General features: G+C 43.8%; 7 protein-coding genes across 7 annotated transcripts; 3 read left to right on the forward strand and 4 right to left on the reverse strand.

The window, feature by feature from the left end:
* Positions 1–225: 225 nt before the first annotated feature.
* Positions 226–1,154, reverse strand: LOC135087611 (larval/pupal rigid cuticle protein 66-like). The gene is made up of 2 exons (XM_063982349.1): positions 1,091–1,154; positions 226–880 (listed from the first exon to the last, which is right to left on the reverse strand). Exons 1-2 carry the CDS (start codon positions 1,100–1,102, stop codon positions 314–316), a joined length of 579 nt encoding a protein of 192 aa, XP_063838419.1. The 5' UTR covers positions 1,103–1,154; the 3' UTR covers positions 226–313.
* A 2,411-nt stretch (positions 1,155–3,565) lies between these two features.
* Positions 3,566–4,560, forward strand: LOC135087609 (larval/pupal rigid cuticle protein 66-like). Its single transcript, XM_063982347.1, has 2 exons — positions 3,566–3,660; positions 3,863–4,560. The coding sequence occupies exons 1-2, from the start codon at positions 3,649–3,651 to the stop codon at positions 4,457–4,459; spliced, it is 609 nt and encodes a 202-aa protein (XP_063838417.1). The 5' UTR covers positions 3,566–3,648; the 3' UTR covers positions 4,460–4,560.
* A 2,276-nt stretch (positions 4,561–6,836) lies between these two features.
* Positions 6,837–7,600, reverse strand: LOC135087612 (larval/pupal rigid cuticle protein 66-like). Its single transcript, XM_063982350.1, has 2 exons — positions 7,538–7,600; positions 6,837–7,450 (listed from the first exon to the last, which is right to left on the reverse strand). The coding sequence occupies exons 1-2, from the start codon at positions 7,547–7,549 to the stop codon at positions 6,911–6,913; spliced, it is 552 nt and encodes a 183-aa protein (XP_063838420.1). The 5' UTR covers positions 7,550–7,600; the 3' UTR covers positions 6,837–6,910.
* Positions 7,601–8,599: 999 nt separating this feature from the next.
* Positions 8,600–9,446, forward strand: LOC135087608 (larval/pupal rigid cuticle protein 66-like). The gene is made up of 2 exons (XM_063982346.1): positions 8,600–8,662; positions 8,746–9,446. Exons 1-2 carry the CDS (start codon positions 8,651–8,653, stop codon positions 9,340–9,342), a joined length of 609 nt encoding a protein of 202 aa, XP_063838416.1. The 5' UTR covers positions 8,600–8,650; the 3' UTR covers positions 9,343–9,446.
* Positions 9,447–11,732: 2,286 nt separating this feature from the next.
* On the reverse strand, positions 11,733–12,518 carry LOC135087613 (larval/pupal rigid cuticle protein 66-like). The gene is made up of 2 exons (XM_063982351.1): positions 12,431–12,518; positions 11,733–12,346 (listed from the first exon to the last, which is right to left on the reverse strand). The coding sequence occupies exons 1-2, from the start codon at positions 12,440–12,442 to the stop codon at positions 11,807–11,809; spliced, it is 552 nt and encodes a 183-aa protein (XP_063838421.1). The 5' UTR covers positions 12,443–12,518; the 3' UTR covers positions 11,733–11,806.
* Positions 12,519–13,903: 1,385 nt separating this feature from the next.
* Positions 13,904–14,721, forward strand: LOC135087610 (larval/pupal rigid cuticle protein 66-like). Its single transcript, XM_063982348.1, has 2 exons — positions 13,904–13,973; positions 14,057–14,721. The coding sequence occupies exons 1-2, from the start codon at positions 13,962–13,964 to the stop codon at positions 14,624–14,626; spliced, it is 582 nt and encodes a 193-aa protein (XP_063838418.1). The 5' UTR covers positions 13,904–13,961; the 3' UTR covers positions 14,627–14,721.
* A 1,974-nt stretch (positions 14,722–16,695) lies between these two features.
* On the reverse strand, positions 16,696–18,172 carry LOC135087606 (cuticle protein 12.5-like). Its single transcript, XM_063982343.1, has 2 exons — positions 17,794–18,172; positions 16,696–17,390 (listed from the first exon to the last, which is right to left on the reverse strand). The coding sequence occupies exons 1-2, from the start codon at positions 17,887–17,889 to the stop codon at positions 16,794–16,796; spliced, it is 693 nt and encodes a 230-aa protein (XP_063838413.1). The 5' UTR covers positions 17,890–18,172; the 3' UTR covers positions 16,696–16,793.
* Positions 18,173–18,332: the final 160 nt, after the last annotated feature.

The raw sequence follows: 18,332 nt of genomic DNA on the forward strand, positions 1-18,332 counted from the left end.
CTTACTCAAATTGCTGATAACGAGGTAGTTTTTTTCTTGTAAATTGTTGTATAAAGCCACCTACCTATCAACATTGCGAGGCTGACTCTCGCCTCGTGGTACGAAGACGCATTTGCCTCTCAGTTTTTCATTTTTAAAGAAAATTATTTAAGTAGGTATTCTTATGACCTTTCATTAATAAAAGGTTCATTTGTATCAATAGGTCTTGGAAAAGAAAACATTGAATTAGAGTCACCAAAAAGGTTTATAACATCACAGTCATGCGTCGTTCTTAACAGATCAATATGATGTATTCAGGTACATAATAAATTATCTAGTAGGCAGCGTATCCGAGGTGGGAGCCATAGAGTCCATGACCAGCGGCGATGCCGTAGGCACCGTGTCCAGCGGCGAGCCCGTAGCCGTGCGCCAGGGGAGCGGCGTAGGCGAGGGGCGCGGCGTGGGCGAGGGGCGCTCCGTGGGCGAGGGAGGTGGAGTAGGCAGAGACGGCGACGGGAGCGGCGGCGTGCGCGGCGTACGCGACGGGAGCGTGAGCCACGGGCGCGGCGTAGGCGACGGGAGCGGCGTGGGCGACGGGCGCGGCGTACGCGGCGTGGGCCACGGGCGCGGCGTAGGCGGCGTGCGCGACCAGAGCGGGGTCCTTGCGGACGACGGCGTTGAAGCCGCTGTGCGCGTCAGCGGCGTAGTCTACGGTGCGCTTCGTGCCGTCGGACTCCAGCAGCGAGTACTGGCCGCGGACGCTGTCGCCGACGCGGGTCTCGTGCTGGCTCTTGACGTCGCCGGTGTGCGGGTCGGACACGCCGTACGAGAAGCTGGTGTAGTCGGCGCCGTGGATCGCGCTGCCGTGAGCGGCCGCCACCAGGAGAGCAACAACGACGAACTGGAAACACAAAAGTAGAGTTTAGATTTTTTGAAGAGACATTACATTTTTTAACTCGCATTCACTTATTTTCAGAATCACTTTTTTTAGGTTTGGATTAATAGTCTAAGCTGAACACTGCATGGTCTCAACATGATTAACTATGAATGTCACTCGAGCTTGCATTATTAAATGCACTCCATAATTGCACTGGCCACTTAAGACAATTACCTTAGCTGCCATTTTGATACGTTTGTTTTGGTTGCACAGTAGACTGCGAATGATTGATCCCTGATTTGGCCGTTCTTTTATATGATTGTGCACTTGGTTCATATAGCTGTAGGAAGTAGAGACAGTGCGGTGCGCTCTAGGTCACGCGGCGAGGGTTTCGTTCGAACGTAATTTCGCCGGATACAATTTGAATGGTATGCGTTTGATAATTTTATGACTAATAAAACAAAGGAATTATGATAATCTAAAGTTCTAACGGTTAAATACTGCATGATAATAAAGTAATGACTTGTCTCCAAGATGTTTTAAATTATTTTTACGACAATTTGGTTGCGAATGGTTAGTATTCGTATAATATACATGATAATAATATGTTTAATAAAAAAATAACGGCATACCTATACATTATTCTTGTCATTGTTTGTATTGGCCGCTGCTATACAAGCCTTCTTGCTTAGTGCAGAGACCCCCAGAATAAAATTGAACATGTGATATCTTTTAGAAATAAATATTATACTTTTTTACTTTACTTTGTGTTTCTAATTCACAATAGGTGTTTTACGTTAAGGCTGGAATTTATTTTTGATAGTTAAATCCTTTAAGATAACCGAGTTTATATACGAAGATGCCAAATTACGTATTTCTAAACGCGATCCTTGTAAACCGCAGAATTCAGCACGAAATCGATATACGTGAGTTATATTCGTATACGAGGTACTATAGTTAAATATAGTTATAGCCCTATTGAAGTATGAACGAATATTCCTGGCAAGCTAACAATAATAGAGTTTTTGTAGTAAGTTGTTTACTCACCGATGGAACACGCAAATCATTGATTTGCTATGAACTGATTGGAGTTTAATTGTACCCCACTTTTCTAAACGTTGGCTTATTGGTAGTTAAGTATTGGCTATGGTATTAGATCCTAATTTATCTTATCTAGAGTCGCCGGTTGGCACAATTTAAAAAAAGTTTTTCAACTGGGATGCCATTCGTTAAAATTGATAAATACAATTCATTTAAGTCTACACCTCTTATTAATTTCGCTCTTGGCAGAGCGGTCGTGGTCACGTTGAAGCGTTGTTCACATCGGTTGTAGAAGCGCATACAACTCTCCGCACGATCTCCCACCATTTTTCTCTGTTGGCAGACTGTCTGATGCAGTCACATACTCCGTCTCCCATTATACTAAATGCATCGCTGATATTCAGATAGTAAAGTAACAAATACCTATTCAAAGTCTTAGGTCTTAGGTGATTAAACCCATCTAACTTGCGTTAGGAAAATCCCCATTAACTATAGGTAATACAGCTCGCCCTTCACATTTACCTTCAACGGTGAAGGCCTCTCTCCTAAGGATTATTGACCATTAATTAACTTAAATTGATCCTAACACAACAAATTACCTAATAAAACGGTAATTGTCACTTCCTACGCGTTATTTATTGTTATTTGTGTCGTTATTGACAAGAAAGAGACCGATGTTTTTCTATTTAAAAAAAACAGAAAAAATATGAAAACTTCCTTGTTCCGTAAAACAAATTATGTCTTGAATCGATTGTGTGAAAGTGTTTTGTGGTTGTTCACTTTGTAAATTGTATAAAAAAGTTATATGGACGTAACAATGATGCTTACGCCCGTATTCACAAAAAATAAGTACTATGAGATCTCACAGTGCGCGTGGACGCACAGGGTGACGCACGAACCAATCACAAAGCTGTATTCAACGTTGTGCGATCGATTTGCTGCTTCACTTAATCAAGCATCGTTTGTAAATACGGGCATTAGTATCAGTAAGTAGGTAAGTTTCCCAGTTACATTGTGCCATATTTGGTATTAATCACCTTCTTACGTAATTGTCCACGAATTCATGGCGGTGATGTTACTGAGATTCTATGATGCCATCACTACCAGAGCAGGGACTTCTCATGGTTAGTTAGGCTATCGTAAAATTTATTCCTTATCAACCAGCCAAAAACCAGTTTTGCATTTAGGTATGCTAAATTTTTACAGTCGCAGGCAACAAAAATAAAAACAAGTAACAGGTATATTTTCATTAGAATTAAATACATAATAGATACCTACATTCTACATTTTTCTGCCTGTGACTGTAGAACAATACATACTAACGATTATGACGGCTGTCTTTGTCGCTACTAAGATTTTACATATAGATCAATAAGGAGTTTTAGTTGTTATTATTCTGTGGTTTTAGCTTTCAAATAGGTAAGGAACCTAGTACGTTTTGTTAGTTAATATTTTGTAAAGTTATGTTTTGACTGCATTTGTAATGTGAAAAACAAGTTAATTTTACTTAAACTCCTTTTACATTAATTAAGCTTTATAGTTAGTTCGTTTAATCTATCAAATAATTCTCATTGCAATACCTAAGTGATTGGTGAAATTGCACTTGACAAAAATTCAACGCGCATGACCTAGAGCGTATAGAAATAGTGTTGTCGTTTCCTTTGGAGTAAGTCTACATTCATATAAAAGAACGGCGTTGCACGACAGTAAGCATTCGCAGTCCACTGTGTAAACAAAACAAACGTACCAAAATGGCAGCTAAGGTAGTTTATTGATAATGTAACAACATAAATGAATTCAGATATTATATAGACATAGAAAGCTATTTAAAAATTTTCTAAAAATATTTATAGTCAATTTTGTCGTGAACAATGTTAGCGAATTTAGTGAATTGTATTTTTTTTGTCTAAACATTTAAAACTTACGTCAGTTCCTGACTTGTATTAAGACTAATCCTGTTTCCAGTTCGTCGTTGTTGCTCTCCTGGTGGCGGCCGCTCACGGCAGCGCGATCCACGGCGCCGACTACACCAGCTTCTCGTACGGCGTGTCCGACCCGCACACCGGCGACGTCAAGAGCCAGCACGAGACCCGCGTCGGCGACAGCGTCCGCGGCCAGTACTCGCTGCTGGAGTCCGACGGCACGAAGCGCACCGTAGACTACGCCGCTGACGCGCACAGCGGCTTCAACGCCGTCGTCCGCAAGGACCCCGCTCTGGTCGCGCACGCCGCCTACGCCGCGCCCGTGGCCCACGCCGCGTACGCCGCGCCCGTCGCCCACGCCGCTCCCGTCGCCTACGCCGCGCCCGTGGCTCACGCTCCCGTCGCGTACGCCGCGCACGCCGCCGCTCCCGTCGCCGTCTCTGCCTACTCCACCTCCCTCGCCCACGGAGCGCCGCTCGCCCACGCCGCGCCCCTCGCCTACGCCGCTCCCCTGGCGCACGGTGCCTACGGGCTCGCCGCTGGACACGGTACCTACGGTATCGCCGCTGGACACGGTGCCTACGGATACGGCGCTGGTCATGGACTCTACGGCTCCCACCTCGGATACGCCGCTTACTAGACAAATAATTTAAAAATATACAAACTGTATAGTATGTTATGACTGACTCAGTCAAGTATGACGTTAAAGCTGTGATTTATTAAACCATTTTGGTAACTCTACCACAACTTTTTATTTCATATCTCAGTTTACAACTGTTATTTCAGATAGGTATTATTATGTTTTTAATGCATGTGTTTTAGTTTAAAAAAATCCTAACTGAAAATAAGACACGCGTGCATTTACACGCGGAATGGTGCGCAATCATGATGTTCAAAAAATCTTTGAAGTTGGTGACTATTTATTCATATTATTATAATTTTTTTTTTTTTTTTTTCTTTTTTAAAAAGATTATTACCAATTTGTATTGCCCAAATTACTAATAGTCCCATTAGCCCCTCGTGGTAAGCTAAATAAGCTTGTGTTACGAGTGGGCTCACCACAATAGTCGAGCGGCGGTGGGATAAATGAATGGATAAATGAAATCATTACAGATTGTCCGAAATATATCCTAATTTAACTGTATAGCTATTGTATTGCTTTAGAAAGCACGCAAAATGTGAGTTCATCTAAACTACTTACTTGTTTCTTCTTCGTCACTCTTGACAGAGTGGTCGTTTTGGTCACAGCTGGTTTGGTGGCAAGTTTTACAAACGATCACCATTCCTTCTTGTACATGTCTTGTTACGGTTTTTCTTGATTGGTCCAACGCATGGTACATACTTGGTAGTTCATTGGCACTTCTTCTTCTTGTTGTGTCGACAACAAACCTACACAGCGTCAGCCCAAAATATCGCCACAAGAATGGCGTTATCAGTAGCCTTCATTAAATCTTCCTGCGTGCAGTTGCTTGGGCACGCAGGGCACGACATCATGTGTCGACTGGGGAACAAAACCAAACTTGCCCTCCAAGTTTGAGTCATCCAAGAATCCCCACCAACAGATTGTCTTTACTACGGCCGACCCGCGTCCGAAGTCTATTTAAAGAATTCCAGGTAGGCCAGGGGAGCTCATGTCCTCGTACAGTGGCACTTCTTCTTCTTGTCGTGTCGACTACAAACCTACACAGCGTCAGCCCAAAACTCCGCCACAAGAGTGGCGTTGTCAGTAGCCTTTATTAAATCTTCCTGTGTGCAGTTATTTGGGCACGCAGGGCACGACATCATGTGCTTCGTCGACTGACACTATATTTAAAACATATTTTTAAGCTTACCTATTGATCCCCAAAATGAAGTTTTATGTATTAATCATGGATAGCAATGGAACTTATTACATGAGTCAAAATTGATAAAAAATACGTCATTGTTGACATAGTGCTATTTCAGTATAGTTACGAGTGCTTTTTGTAATATGGGACGCTATCACAAGCTTCCGCTATCCGTCTGTTGTGTGTCTCATTTATCTCATGAATCGTATTAATTCGAAGAGCGGATTCCACGGGCCAAACGTGCGTGTAGCGCACGGAATACGCATCTCTAACTGTCAGCGGAGGTCCTAATAGGCAGACAGTTCATGGAACAAAGTTTTGTTCAATATCGTGTGATAATGTTTTTCATTTCGTCTCATGGGTTCTTGTAGTAGCCCACTGAAAGACAATCAAATAATGGTGGACGGACGGACATTGACGGCTTAGTGATAGAGTTGCACTTTTAGGAGACGATTAATTTAAAATTAATTTTGTAATAAATTGCATCAACACTTTTAGTTACGATTCACAAATTGTCTGCTAATAAAACTTGTTGAAATGGACATTTATCACTTAAATAACATTTTCTTCTCAGTCGTTTTGCTCTTGGCTGAGCATTTGTGGTCATATTGAGGCTTTTGCGTCGATTGTATCCGCCCGCTCTTTTTCCCTGTTGACAGACTGAATGGTGCCTAGTGCTAACTAGCTAAACTTCTAGAATTTGATTAGAACGGGACTATCGCTGCAACTCGCTGCAACTCGCTGCAACTCCTGTGTAGCCAGGATCTACAGCATGACCGCCAATAAAAACCCAACCAGTGAAGGTCAAGTTTGTCTCGGGGGAAAGTTAAACTGTCATTGGACCCGCAATGAAATTAATCAGAACATAGGAAGAGTTCGAAGTTAAGGTTCGACTTCCTTCAGCTCCGTTGCAAAGCGGATGACAGGTGACAAACAAAGGTTTAGTAACCTTTATGAAAACATTATGCACCACGGACAATAAACATCAATTAAGGGGGCCTATCTTATGAGCTATTAGCTACCTGCCAATAATATTTTTCACAAAATTGCTTAAAAGCACGGAAATTTATCCTTGTCGCGACAAGATCGGTGTAGTAATTTGATTAGAAGTGTCTTTTTTCACATAATTTAATCTGATTTCTGATCCAATGATCTGGCTGTAAAGGAAGGGTAAAAGATAATCTTTGATAATTAGGAGTTACCAAAAAGTTTATTAAGTTATGACTACATTATTATGTACAAGTTCATTGCCTAAATTTGGATGTTCAGTACGCGGCGTAACCAAGATGAGAGCCATAGAGTCCGTGTCCAGCGGCGATGCCGTAGCCATGGGCCAGGGGAGCGGCGTAGGCGAGGGGCGCGGCGTGGGCGAGGGGCGCTCCGTGGGCGAGGGAGGTGGAGTAGGCAGAGACGGCGACGGGAGCGGCGGCGTGCGCGGCGTACGCGACGGGAGCGTGAGCCACGGGCGCGGCGTAGGCGACGGGAGCGGCGTGGGCGACGGGCGCGGCGTACGCGGCGTGGGCCACGGGCGCGGCGTAGGCGGCGTGCGCGACCAGAGCGGGGTCCTTGCGGACGACGGCGTTGAAGCCGCTGTGCGCGTCAGCGGCGTAGTCTACGGTGCGCTTCGTGCCGTCGGACTCCAGCAGCGAGTACTGGCCGCGGACGCTGTCGCCGACGCGGGTCTCGTGCTGGCTCTTGACGTCGCCGGTGTGCGGGTCGGACACGCCGTACGAGAAGCTGGTGTAGTCGGCGCCGTGGATCGCGCTGCCGTGAGCGGCCGCCACCAGGAGAGCAACAACGACGAACTGGAAACAAAAGATTTGTCTTAATACAAGTCAGGGATAGCTACCTATTTGAAATTAATATTTTACATTTTCTTAATAGCTGTATACCTTAGCTGCCATTTTGATACGTTTGTTTGTTAGCACAGTGTACTGTGAATGAGTACTCTCTGGGCGTGCCGTTCTTTTATATGAGTTTATTGTTTCATAGGAAGTATATCAACACTGAGCAACTGTACTCTCTAGGTCACGCGCGAGGAATTTTCGTCAAGTGTTATTCACCGATCACATATTTTAATCAGGATATAGGTAGTTAATACGCTTTAATAATTAACAAACTTGCTAGGACGTAGAATAAAACGAAAAAAAAAAAACAGCCTAAACTTCTGACAAGTGCACTGTATGTTACTTTTCTTTTACTTACCTAAGTTTGAGTCAACAATAAACCTAACAACATGTTAGCAGCAGGTCATTGACATGTATAATTAAGTCATTATCATTGGTTCAAAAAGTCCCTTTGTGGATTATTATTGTTTATTATTTTTACAAAGTATTGTAACTAGATTTTGTTTGCTCCTTTTTGATTGTGCTTGTTTTTTTTTAATAATTAACTGTTTGTATGACCGAATGCGATGTTGAAGCTCATTGGAGGATGCATTCAGCAGTGGACGTTCTGTGACTGAAATGATGATGATGAATAACGAATAACCAATAGGTATATTCTTAGCCTGACTTGCACCAACTTACCATAACTTAGACAAACGTCAACAATTTGTCAAACTCCATACAAAAAACACTGGTTATTATTACGGTTAAAATAAGGTGGTGCAACTCAGCCTTAGTTGTTCTGTTAAATGTGAAGCTATGAATATGAAAATGTTAACTCTTTAATAAACACAAACGAATTAAAAATATACTTTAATCCAATGAAAACCAATAAGGTCATAATAAAATTATTTGCAGCGTGTTTGCAACAAGTTACCAAAACTGTTTTTATGTGTTTCAACCAGTTTGCAAATTTTAGTGAGTGTATTAAATAAATATCCTGATTCAAATATGAGATCGGTGAATAACACTTGACGAAAATTCCTCTCGCGTGACCTAGAGAGTACAGTTGCTCAGTGTTGATATACTTCCTATGAAACAATAAACTCATATAAAAGAACGGCACGCCCAGAGAGTACTCATTCACAGTACACTGTGCTAACAAACAAACGTATCAAAATGGCAGCTAAGGTATACAGCTATTGACAAAATGTAAAATATTAATTTCATATAGCTATCCCAGACTTGTATTAAGACAAATATTTTGTTTCCAGTTCGTCGTTGTTGCTCTCCTGGTGGCGGCCGCTCACGGCAGCGCGATCCACGGCGCCGACTACACCAGCTTCTCGTACGGCGTGTCCGACCCGCACACCGGCGACGTCAAGAGCCAGCACGAGACCCGCGTCGGCGACAGCGTCCGCGGCCAGTACTCGCTGCTGGAGTCCGACGGCACGAAGCGCACCGTAGACTACGCCGCTGACGCGCACAGCGGCTTCAACGCCGTCGTCCGCAAGGACCCCGCTCTGGTCGCGCACGCCGCCTACGCCGCGCCCGTGGCCCACGCCGCGTACGCCGCGCCCGTCGCCCACGCCGCTCCCGTCGCCTACGCCGCGCCCGTGGCTCACGCTCCCGTCGCGTACGCCGCGCACGCCGCCGCTCCCGTCGCCGTCTCTGCCTACTCCACCTCCCTCGCCCACGGAGCGCCCCTCGCCCACGCCGCGCCCCTCGCCTACGCCGCTCCCCTGGCGCACGGTGCCTACGGGCTTGCCGCTGGACACGGTGCCTACGGCATCGCCGCTGGACACGGTGCCTACGGATACGGCGCTGGTCATGGACTCTATGGCTCCCACCTTGGATACGCCGCTTACTAGACAACTAATTTAAAAATTGTACAAACTGTATAAAATGTTATGACTGACTCAGTCAATTAGTATGACGTTAAAGCTGTGATTTATTAAACCATTTTGGTACTCTACCACAACTTTTTATTTCATATCTCAGTTTACAACTGTTATTTCAGATAATATTATGTGTCAATACATGTGTCTAATTTAAAAAAAATCCTAATTAAAAATATCTTATTTACTATAGACGCTTGTAAATGTACGCGTCATTTACACGCGGGATGGTGCGCAATCATGATGTTCAAAAAGTATTTGAAGTTGGTTACTATTTATTAATTTATTTTAAATTAAATCATTTACAGATTGTCCGAAATAAATTCTAATTTAAATATTTTCTTTGCTTTAGCAAGCACGCAAAATGTGAGTCCATCTAAACTACTTTTTTTTGTCTTCGGCACTTTTGCGATTTTGGTTAAAGTACCTAATAATGTATTGTGCTCACAGTTTTTATTGAACTTCGAAAGTTCTGAGCTCTAAGGGCGCTTGGTTGCAGTCTGCTAATGGATACAGTCTGCTACCAAACATGAAAAGAGAGAGATCCAACAATACGTAGCTTACAAGCTGTTTTGTTGATCCCCTTGAGTTGATGGACTATTAAGTTGATGAGGGCTATGAATGTGACGATTGGTTGGGATTTTGTTATGATTTGTTGTAGTTTATAGGGGTCAATCCGTAAATTGTTGCATGTCATCTCGTGCTCATGCCGGAGTCTGCTAAATATTGGGCAGTCTCGCATGAGATGGTCAATATCCTGTACGCTGGAGTCATTGCAAGGGCAGTAAGGATCGTCTATGATCTTGAAGCGGTGGAGTTAAGATTTGTGAAAACCGTGGCCAGTAAAAATCTGCGAGCTTTCAAAGGACGGACCCACATGCTTACGGAACTCCGCAATCTCGCCCACTGTTGTAAACCATCGGAATATGTTGGAGTGTATAGCGGCACTGGCATATTCTTCTTGCTTGCGTGCGCTTTCAGTGTGCTTACCATGAGTTTTCGTTAGGTGTGCTCGCTAGCGACTGCGTAAAAAAATGACATTTAAATGTATGACATATTGTGCAGCGCCCCTAGCGGCTACTTTCAAGAAATAAAATCTTCATAGAATTTTTTGACGTATTCGCTAGCGAGCTCACCTAACGTAAACTCATGGTAAGCACACTGATGGTGTACTTTGTAAACGAAATTGGGAACTCGTTCACACTGGTGGTCGTCCTTTGAGAGGCCGCTTCTTTTGCAGCTTTGTCGGCAGCTTCGTTACCATTTATACCACAGTGGGCTTTGACCCAACTGAATTTCACGTTTGTGCCGTGTTGCATTTATTTCAGGATAGTTACGAGCACATTTTGTAAAACAAATAAAAAACACCGGTTATCGTCATAGTTACGGTCAAAGTTAGGTGGTGCAACTGAGCTTTAATTCGAAGAGCGGATACCACGAGCCAAACGTGCGTGTAGCGCACGGAATACGCATCTCTGTCAGACAGTTTATGGAACAATGTTTTGTTCAATATCGTGTGATAATTTCACTGTTTTTCATTACGTCTCAGTACGTCTCATGGGTTGTTGTAGTAGCCCACTGGAAGACAAACAAAATAAAGAAGGGTGGACTGATATTGACGGCTTAGTGATAGAGGGGCACTTTTTGGAGACGCCTAATTTAAAATTAATTTTGTAATAAATTGCATCAACACTTTTAGTTATGATTCACAAATAGCCTGCTAATAAAACTTGTTGAAATGGACATTTATCACATAAATAGCTTTTTCTTCTCAGTCGTTTTGCTCTTGGCTGAGCATTTGTGGTCATATTGAGGTTTTTGCGTCGATTGTATCCGCCCGCTCTCTCTGCCTGTTGATAGACTGAATGGTGCCTAATGCTAACTAGCTAAACTTCTAGAATTTGATTAGAACGGGACTATCCCTACCTCCATTCCCATCGCTGCAACTCCTGTATAGCCAGGATCTAAAGCTTGACCGCCAATAAAAACCCAACCAGTGAAGGTCAAGTTTGTCTCGGGGGAAAGTTAAACTGTCATTGGACCCGCAACGAAATTAATCAGAAGAACATAGGAAGAGTTCGAAGTTAAGGTTCGACTTCCTTCAGCTCCGTTGCAAAGCGGATGACAGGTGACAAACAAAGGTTTAGTAACTTTTATGAAATGATATGCACCACGGACAATAAACATCAATTAAGGGGGCCTATCTACCTGCCAATAATATTTTTCACAAAATGGCACGGAAATTTATCCTTGTCGCGACAAGATAGGTGTAATAATTTGTTTAGAAGTGTCTTTTTTCACATAATTTAATCTGATTTATAGGATCTGGCTGTAAAGGAAGGGTAAAAAATAATCTTTGATAATTAGGAGTTACCAAAAAGTTTATTAAGTTATGACTACATTATTATGTACAAGTTCATTGCCTAAATTTGGATGTTCAGTACGCGGCGTAACCAAGATGAGAGCCATAGAGTCCATGTCCAGCGGCGATGCCGTAGCCGTGCGCCAGGGGAGCGGCGTAGGCGAGGGGCGCGGCGTGGGCGAGGGGCGCTCCGTGGGCGAGGGAGGTGGAGTAGGCAGAGACGGCGACGGGAGCGGCGGCGTGCGCGGCGTACGCGACGGGAGCGTGAGCCACGGGCGCGGCGTAGGCGACGGGAGCGGCGTGGGCGACGGGCGCGGCGTACGCGGCGTGGGCCACGGGCGCGGCGTAGGCGGCGTGCGCGACCAGAGCGGGGTCCTTGCGGACGACGGCGTTGAAGCCGCTGTGCGCGTCAGCGGCGTAGTCTACGGTGCGCTTCGTGCCGTCGGACTCCAGCAGCGAGTACTGGCCGCGGACGCTGTCGCCGACGCGGGTCTCGTGCTGGCTCTTGACGTCGCCGGTGTGCGGGTCGGACACGCCGTACGAGAAGCTGGTGTAGTCGGCGCCGTGGATCGCGCTGCCGTGAGCGGCCGCCACCAGGAGAGCAACAACGACGAACTGTAAACAAAAGTTCAGTTTTAAAACACGCCAGGGATGGTTATATTTAATTAATATTTTTCTTATTTCTTAGTGTCTGTATACCTTAGCTGCCATTTTGATACGTTTGTTTCTTAGCACAGTGTACTGTGAATGATTACTCTCTGGGCGTGCCGTTCTTTTATATGAGTTTATTGTTTCATAGGAAGTATATCAACACTGAGCAACTGTACTCTCTAGGTCACGCGCGAGGAATTTTCGTCAAGCGTAATTCACCGATCACATAATAATATTTGAATTAGGTAGTTAATACGCTTTAATTAACAAACACGCTAGGATGTAGAATGAAACGAACAAAAAGCCCGCCTTAAATTCTGACAAGAGCACTGTATGTTACTTTTCTTTTATAAACGACTAGCGGCCGCCCGCGACTTCGTACGCGTGGATCCCGTTTTACCCCCTTTTCCCGAATTTTCTTTGCTATAAACCTCACGGAGCCCGAGACCTTTCCAACGAATGCAAAACCGTGGAAATCGGTTCGTGCGTTCTGGAGTTATAGCGTCAGGGAGGAAAACCCGACTTATTTTTATATAGTAGACAATGTACCTATGTTTGAGTCAACAACAAATCTAACAACATGTTGCAAGTCATTGACATGTTGATATAGTTTATATTTTTAGAACTTGCAACTTGCAATAGGTATAAGTATGTATTTAACAATTGTACCTACTATGATGTTGTGCTTTCATTATCATTGGTTTAAAAAGTCCCTTTGTTTGTGGATTATTATTGTTATTATTTATACAAAGTATTGTAATTAGATTTTGTTTGCTCCTTTTTGATTGTGCTTGTTTTATTAATAATTAATTGTTTGTTTGACCGAAAGCGAAGGTGGACCGACGACATCGTAAAGGTAGCAGGGAAGCGCTGGACGCTACCAATCGATCAACATGGAAAGCATTGGGGGAGGCCTATGTTCAGCAGTGGACGTCCTGTGGCTGAAATGATGATGATGATGATGATGATGATTGACCGAAAGCGATGTGAAGATCATTGGAGGATGCATTCAGCAGTGGACGTCCTGTGGCTGAAATAATGATGATGAATAACGAATAACCAATAGGTATATTCTTAGCCTGACTTTCACCATCTTACCATAACTTAGACAAACGTCAAAAATCTGTCAAACTCCATACAAAAAACACTGGTTATTATTACGGTTAAAATATGGTGGTGCAACTCTAGCCTTACCTAGTTGTTCTGTTAAATGTGAAGCTATGAATATGAAAATGTTAACTCTATAAATAAACACAAACGAATTAAAAATATACTTTAATCCAATGAAAACCAATAAGGTCATAATACAATTGTTTGCAGCGTGTTTGCAACAAGTTACCAAAACTGTTTTTATGTGTTTCAACCAAATTTTAGTGAGTGTATTAAATAAATATCCTGATTCAAATATGTGATCGGTGAATAACACTTGACGAAAATTCCTCGCGTGTGACCTAGAGAGTACAGTTGCTCAGTGTTGATATACCTACTTCCTATGAAACAATAAACTCATATAAAAGAACGGCACGCCCAGAGAGTAATCATTCACAGTACACTGTGCTAACCAAATAAACCTATCAAAATGGCAGCTAAGGTATACAGTTATTAATAAAATGTACAATATTAATTTCATATAGCTATCCCAGACTTGTATTAAGACAAATGTTTTGTTTCCAGTTCGTCGTTGTTGCTCTCCTGGTGGCGGCCGCTCACGGCAGCGCGATCCACGGCGCCGACTACACCAGCTTCTCGTACGGCGTGTCCGACCCGCACACCGGCGACGTCAAGAGCCAGCACGAGACCCGCGTCGGCGACAGCGTCCGCGGCCAGTACTCGCTGCTGGAGTCCGACGGCACGAAGCGCACCGTAGACTACGCCGCTGACGCGCACAGCGGCTTCAACGCCGTCGTCCGCAAGGACCCCGCTCTGGTCGCGCACGCCGCCTACGCCGCGCCCGTGGCCCACGCCGCGTACGCCGCGCCCGTCGCCCACGCCGCTCCCGTCGCCTACGCCGCGCCCGTGGCTCACGCTCCCGTCGCGTACGCCGCGCACGCCGCCGCTCCCGTCGCCGTCTCTGCCTACTCCACCTCCCTCGCCCACGGAGCGCCGCTCGCCCACGCCGCGCCCCTCGCCTACGCCGCTCCCCTGGCGCACGGTGCCTACGGGCTCGCCGCTGGACACGGTGCCTACGGTATCGCCGCTGGACATGGACTCTACGGCTCCCACCTCGGCTATGCCGCATACTAATCATCTAGTTTGAACAAAGAACCTGTACATAGTTAATTAAGACCCTGTCAAATTTGACGTTAATGCTGTGATTAAATAATTTGGTGACTCCATAATAGTTTTGTACTTATTTTTGTACTCATGTAGAAATTATGATAAACCCCTTTACGCCTTGATGGGCTGCAATAAAAACAGTTTAAAAAGAATAATGCATAGTTAAAAGTAATTTCAAATAAGCAATTACGTCTCTGTAAGTCAAGATAACACAATTTAAAAAGAAACATCTGACTGCATTTTTGTTACGATAAACGGTACTTTTTAACCCCCGTATATGTATCTACCTACATACGCACTACTAGGATCGTTTCTTTCAATGAAAGGAGCCTACGGGTACTTATCGTTTTTCGAAACTTAACTTTCTTGTTCAATTGGCGTTAAGAGTAGCAAACTGGTACTACTCGTATAGTGGTTGAAGCATAGGATGGCAAATAGAGGCAGAAACCTTGGGGTCACATTTTTCATGACTGTATCACAAAAGATAATTGTTTACTGTACCTCAGTCAGGCTAACTATATGATGCTTAAATCGAAATATAGGTAGACACTAGGCTTTGGCAAAAATCCCACTGGCGACAAACATATCAGTCGGCCGTTTGGTGTAGTGGTTCAGAACGGACTACTATGCCGAGAGGTCCCGGGTTCGATTCCCGGCCGGGCAAAAATTGAAATGATGAATTTTAATTTCTGTGACGGGTCTGGGTGTCACTATGTATAATATTTATGTATTTAAAAAAAAAAGTATATAAGTAGTATATCCGTTAAGCTAGCACCCATAACACAAGCATTAAGTTGCTTACTTTGAGGCTAGCTGGCGCTGTGTGAAATTGTCCAATGATTTATTTATTATTTATATTTTATATTTTGATTGATATAATGTTCGGTTCAATTTAGTTAAACTCATACTCGTAAAAAATCATTAAACCATAATACTCATTTTATTTTTGAGAGTAGGCTTTTAAAGTCACTTTTACTGGTCCCAGTATTAACCCTACCACTACTTCAGGACAATAATAGACTAGTGCTGAGAAAAAGCCGCGCTAGAAACTCAGTCACTATTATATTGTCAGCCTCTTTTTCAAGGATTTACAGTCTTTAAAACACTATCTAAAAGATTTTCAGATAATTATGGAGTTTGGATTTCAAATTATTTAAATAATAATCAGTTCTGCGCGATGGAACAGGGTGAACCTGGATGCGGGCAACGCAGGACCAGTCGATTTGGAAATACATGGGGGAGGTCTTTGTCCTGTAGTCGACGGAATTAGGCTGAAATGAACTGCTTTTCCTTATAATGCGGAGAATAATTTCAATAAATAGATACCAACAAAACAATTTGTTTATTTAAATTGTATGACAAATATGTGTACTTACTTAGTGCTGACATTATAGCTTAAAAAAAGTACCAAGTACCACATGCAGCTAGAAAGAAATGAAGCGGTCTTGACTCCGGCTAAATCACTCATCTGATCATGAGTAGCATAGGCCTACCTACTTATTAATAGGTACCAGTCCTAAGTCATCGTTATCATTAAGCTATATTTAGTTCTACTTTTGTTATTACGAAAAGCATTCGCAAGTAATGAGTTTTGATAAATGCCAAGTATCTACTATTTGAATGGCCGCTCGAACCTTGAAATTTACAGCGGCAAATATGTAGTTTTTGTGAACTAATTCCAATTGTATTCCAATGCTACCAATAAATAATGACTCAGCAATAACTTCAAGTATTGAAGTTTAATCGATAAAGAAAGGATTAACGATATGCACGCGAACTTTATTGTGCTTATTCATTGATTGATTATACGTATAGGTTGCCAGTGTTTTTTCACCTTGAATCAGTGCATAACATAATTAAACATGCAAAAGTTTTTAGACAGTTTTATATCTAAAGGGACCGAATGACTAGCTTTCTAAATTTTTAATTTTGACAAGACGCAAAGGTTATGTATTTGACTATTCAAAAGAAGTTAGGGTAGGTTAGTCATCATAAATGGGTTATACATAACTAAGGTAGTAAATAAAAAGTTGAGGTAGAGTTACCAAAATGGTTTAATAAATCACAGCAATAACGTCATATTTGACTGGGTCATTCTAATAAACTAATACAGGTACAATTTTATAACAGTTGTCTAGTAAGCGGCGTATCCGAGGTGGGAGCCATAGAGTCCATGACCAGCGCCGTATCCGTAGGCACCGTGTCCAGCGGCGATACCGTAGGCACCGTGTCCAGCGGCGAGCCCGTAGGCACCGTGCGCCAGGGGAGCGGCGTAGGCGAAGGGCGCGGCGTGGGCGAGCGGCGCTCCGTGGGCGAGGGAGGTGGAGTAGGCAGAGACGGCGACGGGAGCGGCGGCGTGCGCGGCGTACGCGACGGGAGCGTGAGCCACGGGCGCGGCGTAGGCGACGGGAGCGGCGTGGGCGACGGGCGCGGCGTACGCGGCGTGGGCCACGGGCGCGGCGTAGGCGGCGTGCGCGACCAGAGCGGGGTCCTTGCGGACGACGGCGTTGAAGCCGCTGTGCGCGTCAGCGGCGTAGTCTACGGTGCGCTTCGTGCCGTCGGACTCCAGCAGCGAGTACTGGCCGCGGACGCTGTCGCCGACGCGGGTCTCGTGCTGGCTCTTGACGTCGCCGGTGTGCGGGTCGGACACGCCGTACGAGAAGCTGGTGTAGTCGGCGCCGTGGATCGCGCTGCCGTGAGCGGCCGCCACCAGGAGAGCAACAACGACGAACTGGAAACAAAAGTCTTAATTAAACAGTGGTATTTGAAAGTGCAGGAGAATCTCTTTTGCTCTACTTTTCATTTTAGGATAAGTATGAAATAAAGTTGATAAATGGATTGCGGAAAAATTAATTTAATTGTCATTGGCGAATGAATTCAAATTTCAATATATTGTTATATTTTATTCCCCTCTTCCCAAGCAAAGAAAACGAATCCTTTTATTAATTCACGATTCATCCTTGTCTAGGGCAATTTGAAATTATTCGATGCACTGATTTGTTGCAAATTAAAATCCCAAATGATAAACTTTGGATATCAATATCACTGAGGCTATTAATAGTCCGATTGGTATTGTCTCACATTCACCACTTCACCGCAGCACTAAAGTTACACTGACCGCAAGGAACATTTACCTTAGCTGCCATTTCGATACGTTTGTTTTGGTTGCACAGTGAACTGCGAATGGTTAATCCCTGCCCTGGACGTTCTTTTATACGAGTCCTGAACATTCATTTCGTGCCAACAATAGGAAGTAAAAGACAGCACTATTCTCTAGGTCACATAGCGTTTTTTTCGTCGGCTTCAATTTCGTCAGTAAATCAGTAACGCGGAACTCGACCATGCTGACCACCGCTCGCGTTTATTATTATTTTTAATAAACACGAACAAAGGAACAATCACTAATAAAGCCCATATTGGAATACCCCGCCTTCAATGCTGCGGTTGATCCTTGAGATATTAGATAATGCTTACAACATCGTTTGCCAAATTCGTTAATATTTGTGTTAATTGTGCAATTAGAATTTAAAATTAGGTGAATCAGTAATACTTCAGTTGCAGTGTTTTATTTTTAACTTATCTTATTATTGTCGAAAGATTTATTAATTGGATGCAAGGTACTATGTTGTATGTTACCCAATAATGCAATGTTTGACCGAAGATTTGGTGAAGG

The sequence above is a fragment of the Ostrinia nubilalis genome, chromosome 3 (genome assembly GCF_963855985.1).
Source record: "Ostrinia nubilalis chromosome 3, ilOstNubi1.1, whole genome shotgun sequence".
In the NCBI taxonomy this organism is placed as follows: domain Eukaryota; kingdom Metazoa; phylum Arthropoda; class Insecta; order Lepidoptera; family Crambidae; genus Ostrinia; species Ostrinia nubilalis.

Excerpts from the sequence above, each read along its gene's own strand:
- LOC135087606 (XM_063982343.1), bottom strand. The coding sequence starts at position 17,889 with ATGTTCAGGACTCGTATAAAAGAACGTCCAGGGCAGGGATTAACCATT. Across the intron at positions 17,391-17,793 it reads GTATCGAAATGGCAGCTAAG|TTCGTCGTTGTTGCTCTCCT; the intron begins GTAAATGTTCCT and ends TTTTGTTTCCAG.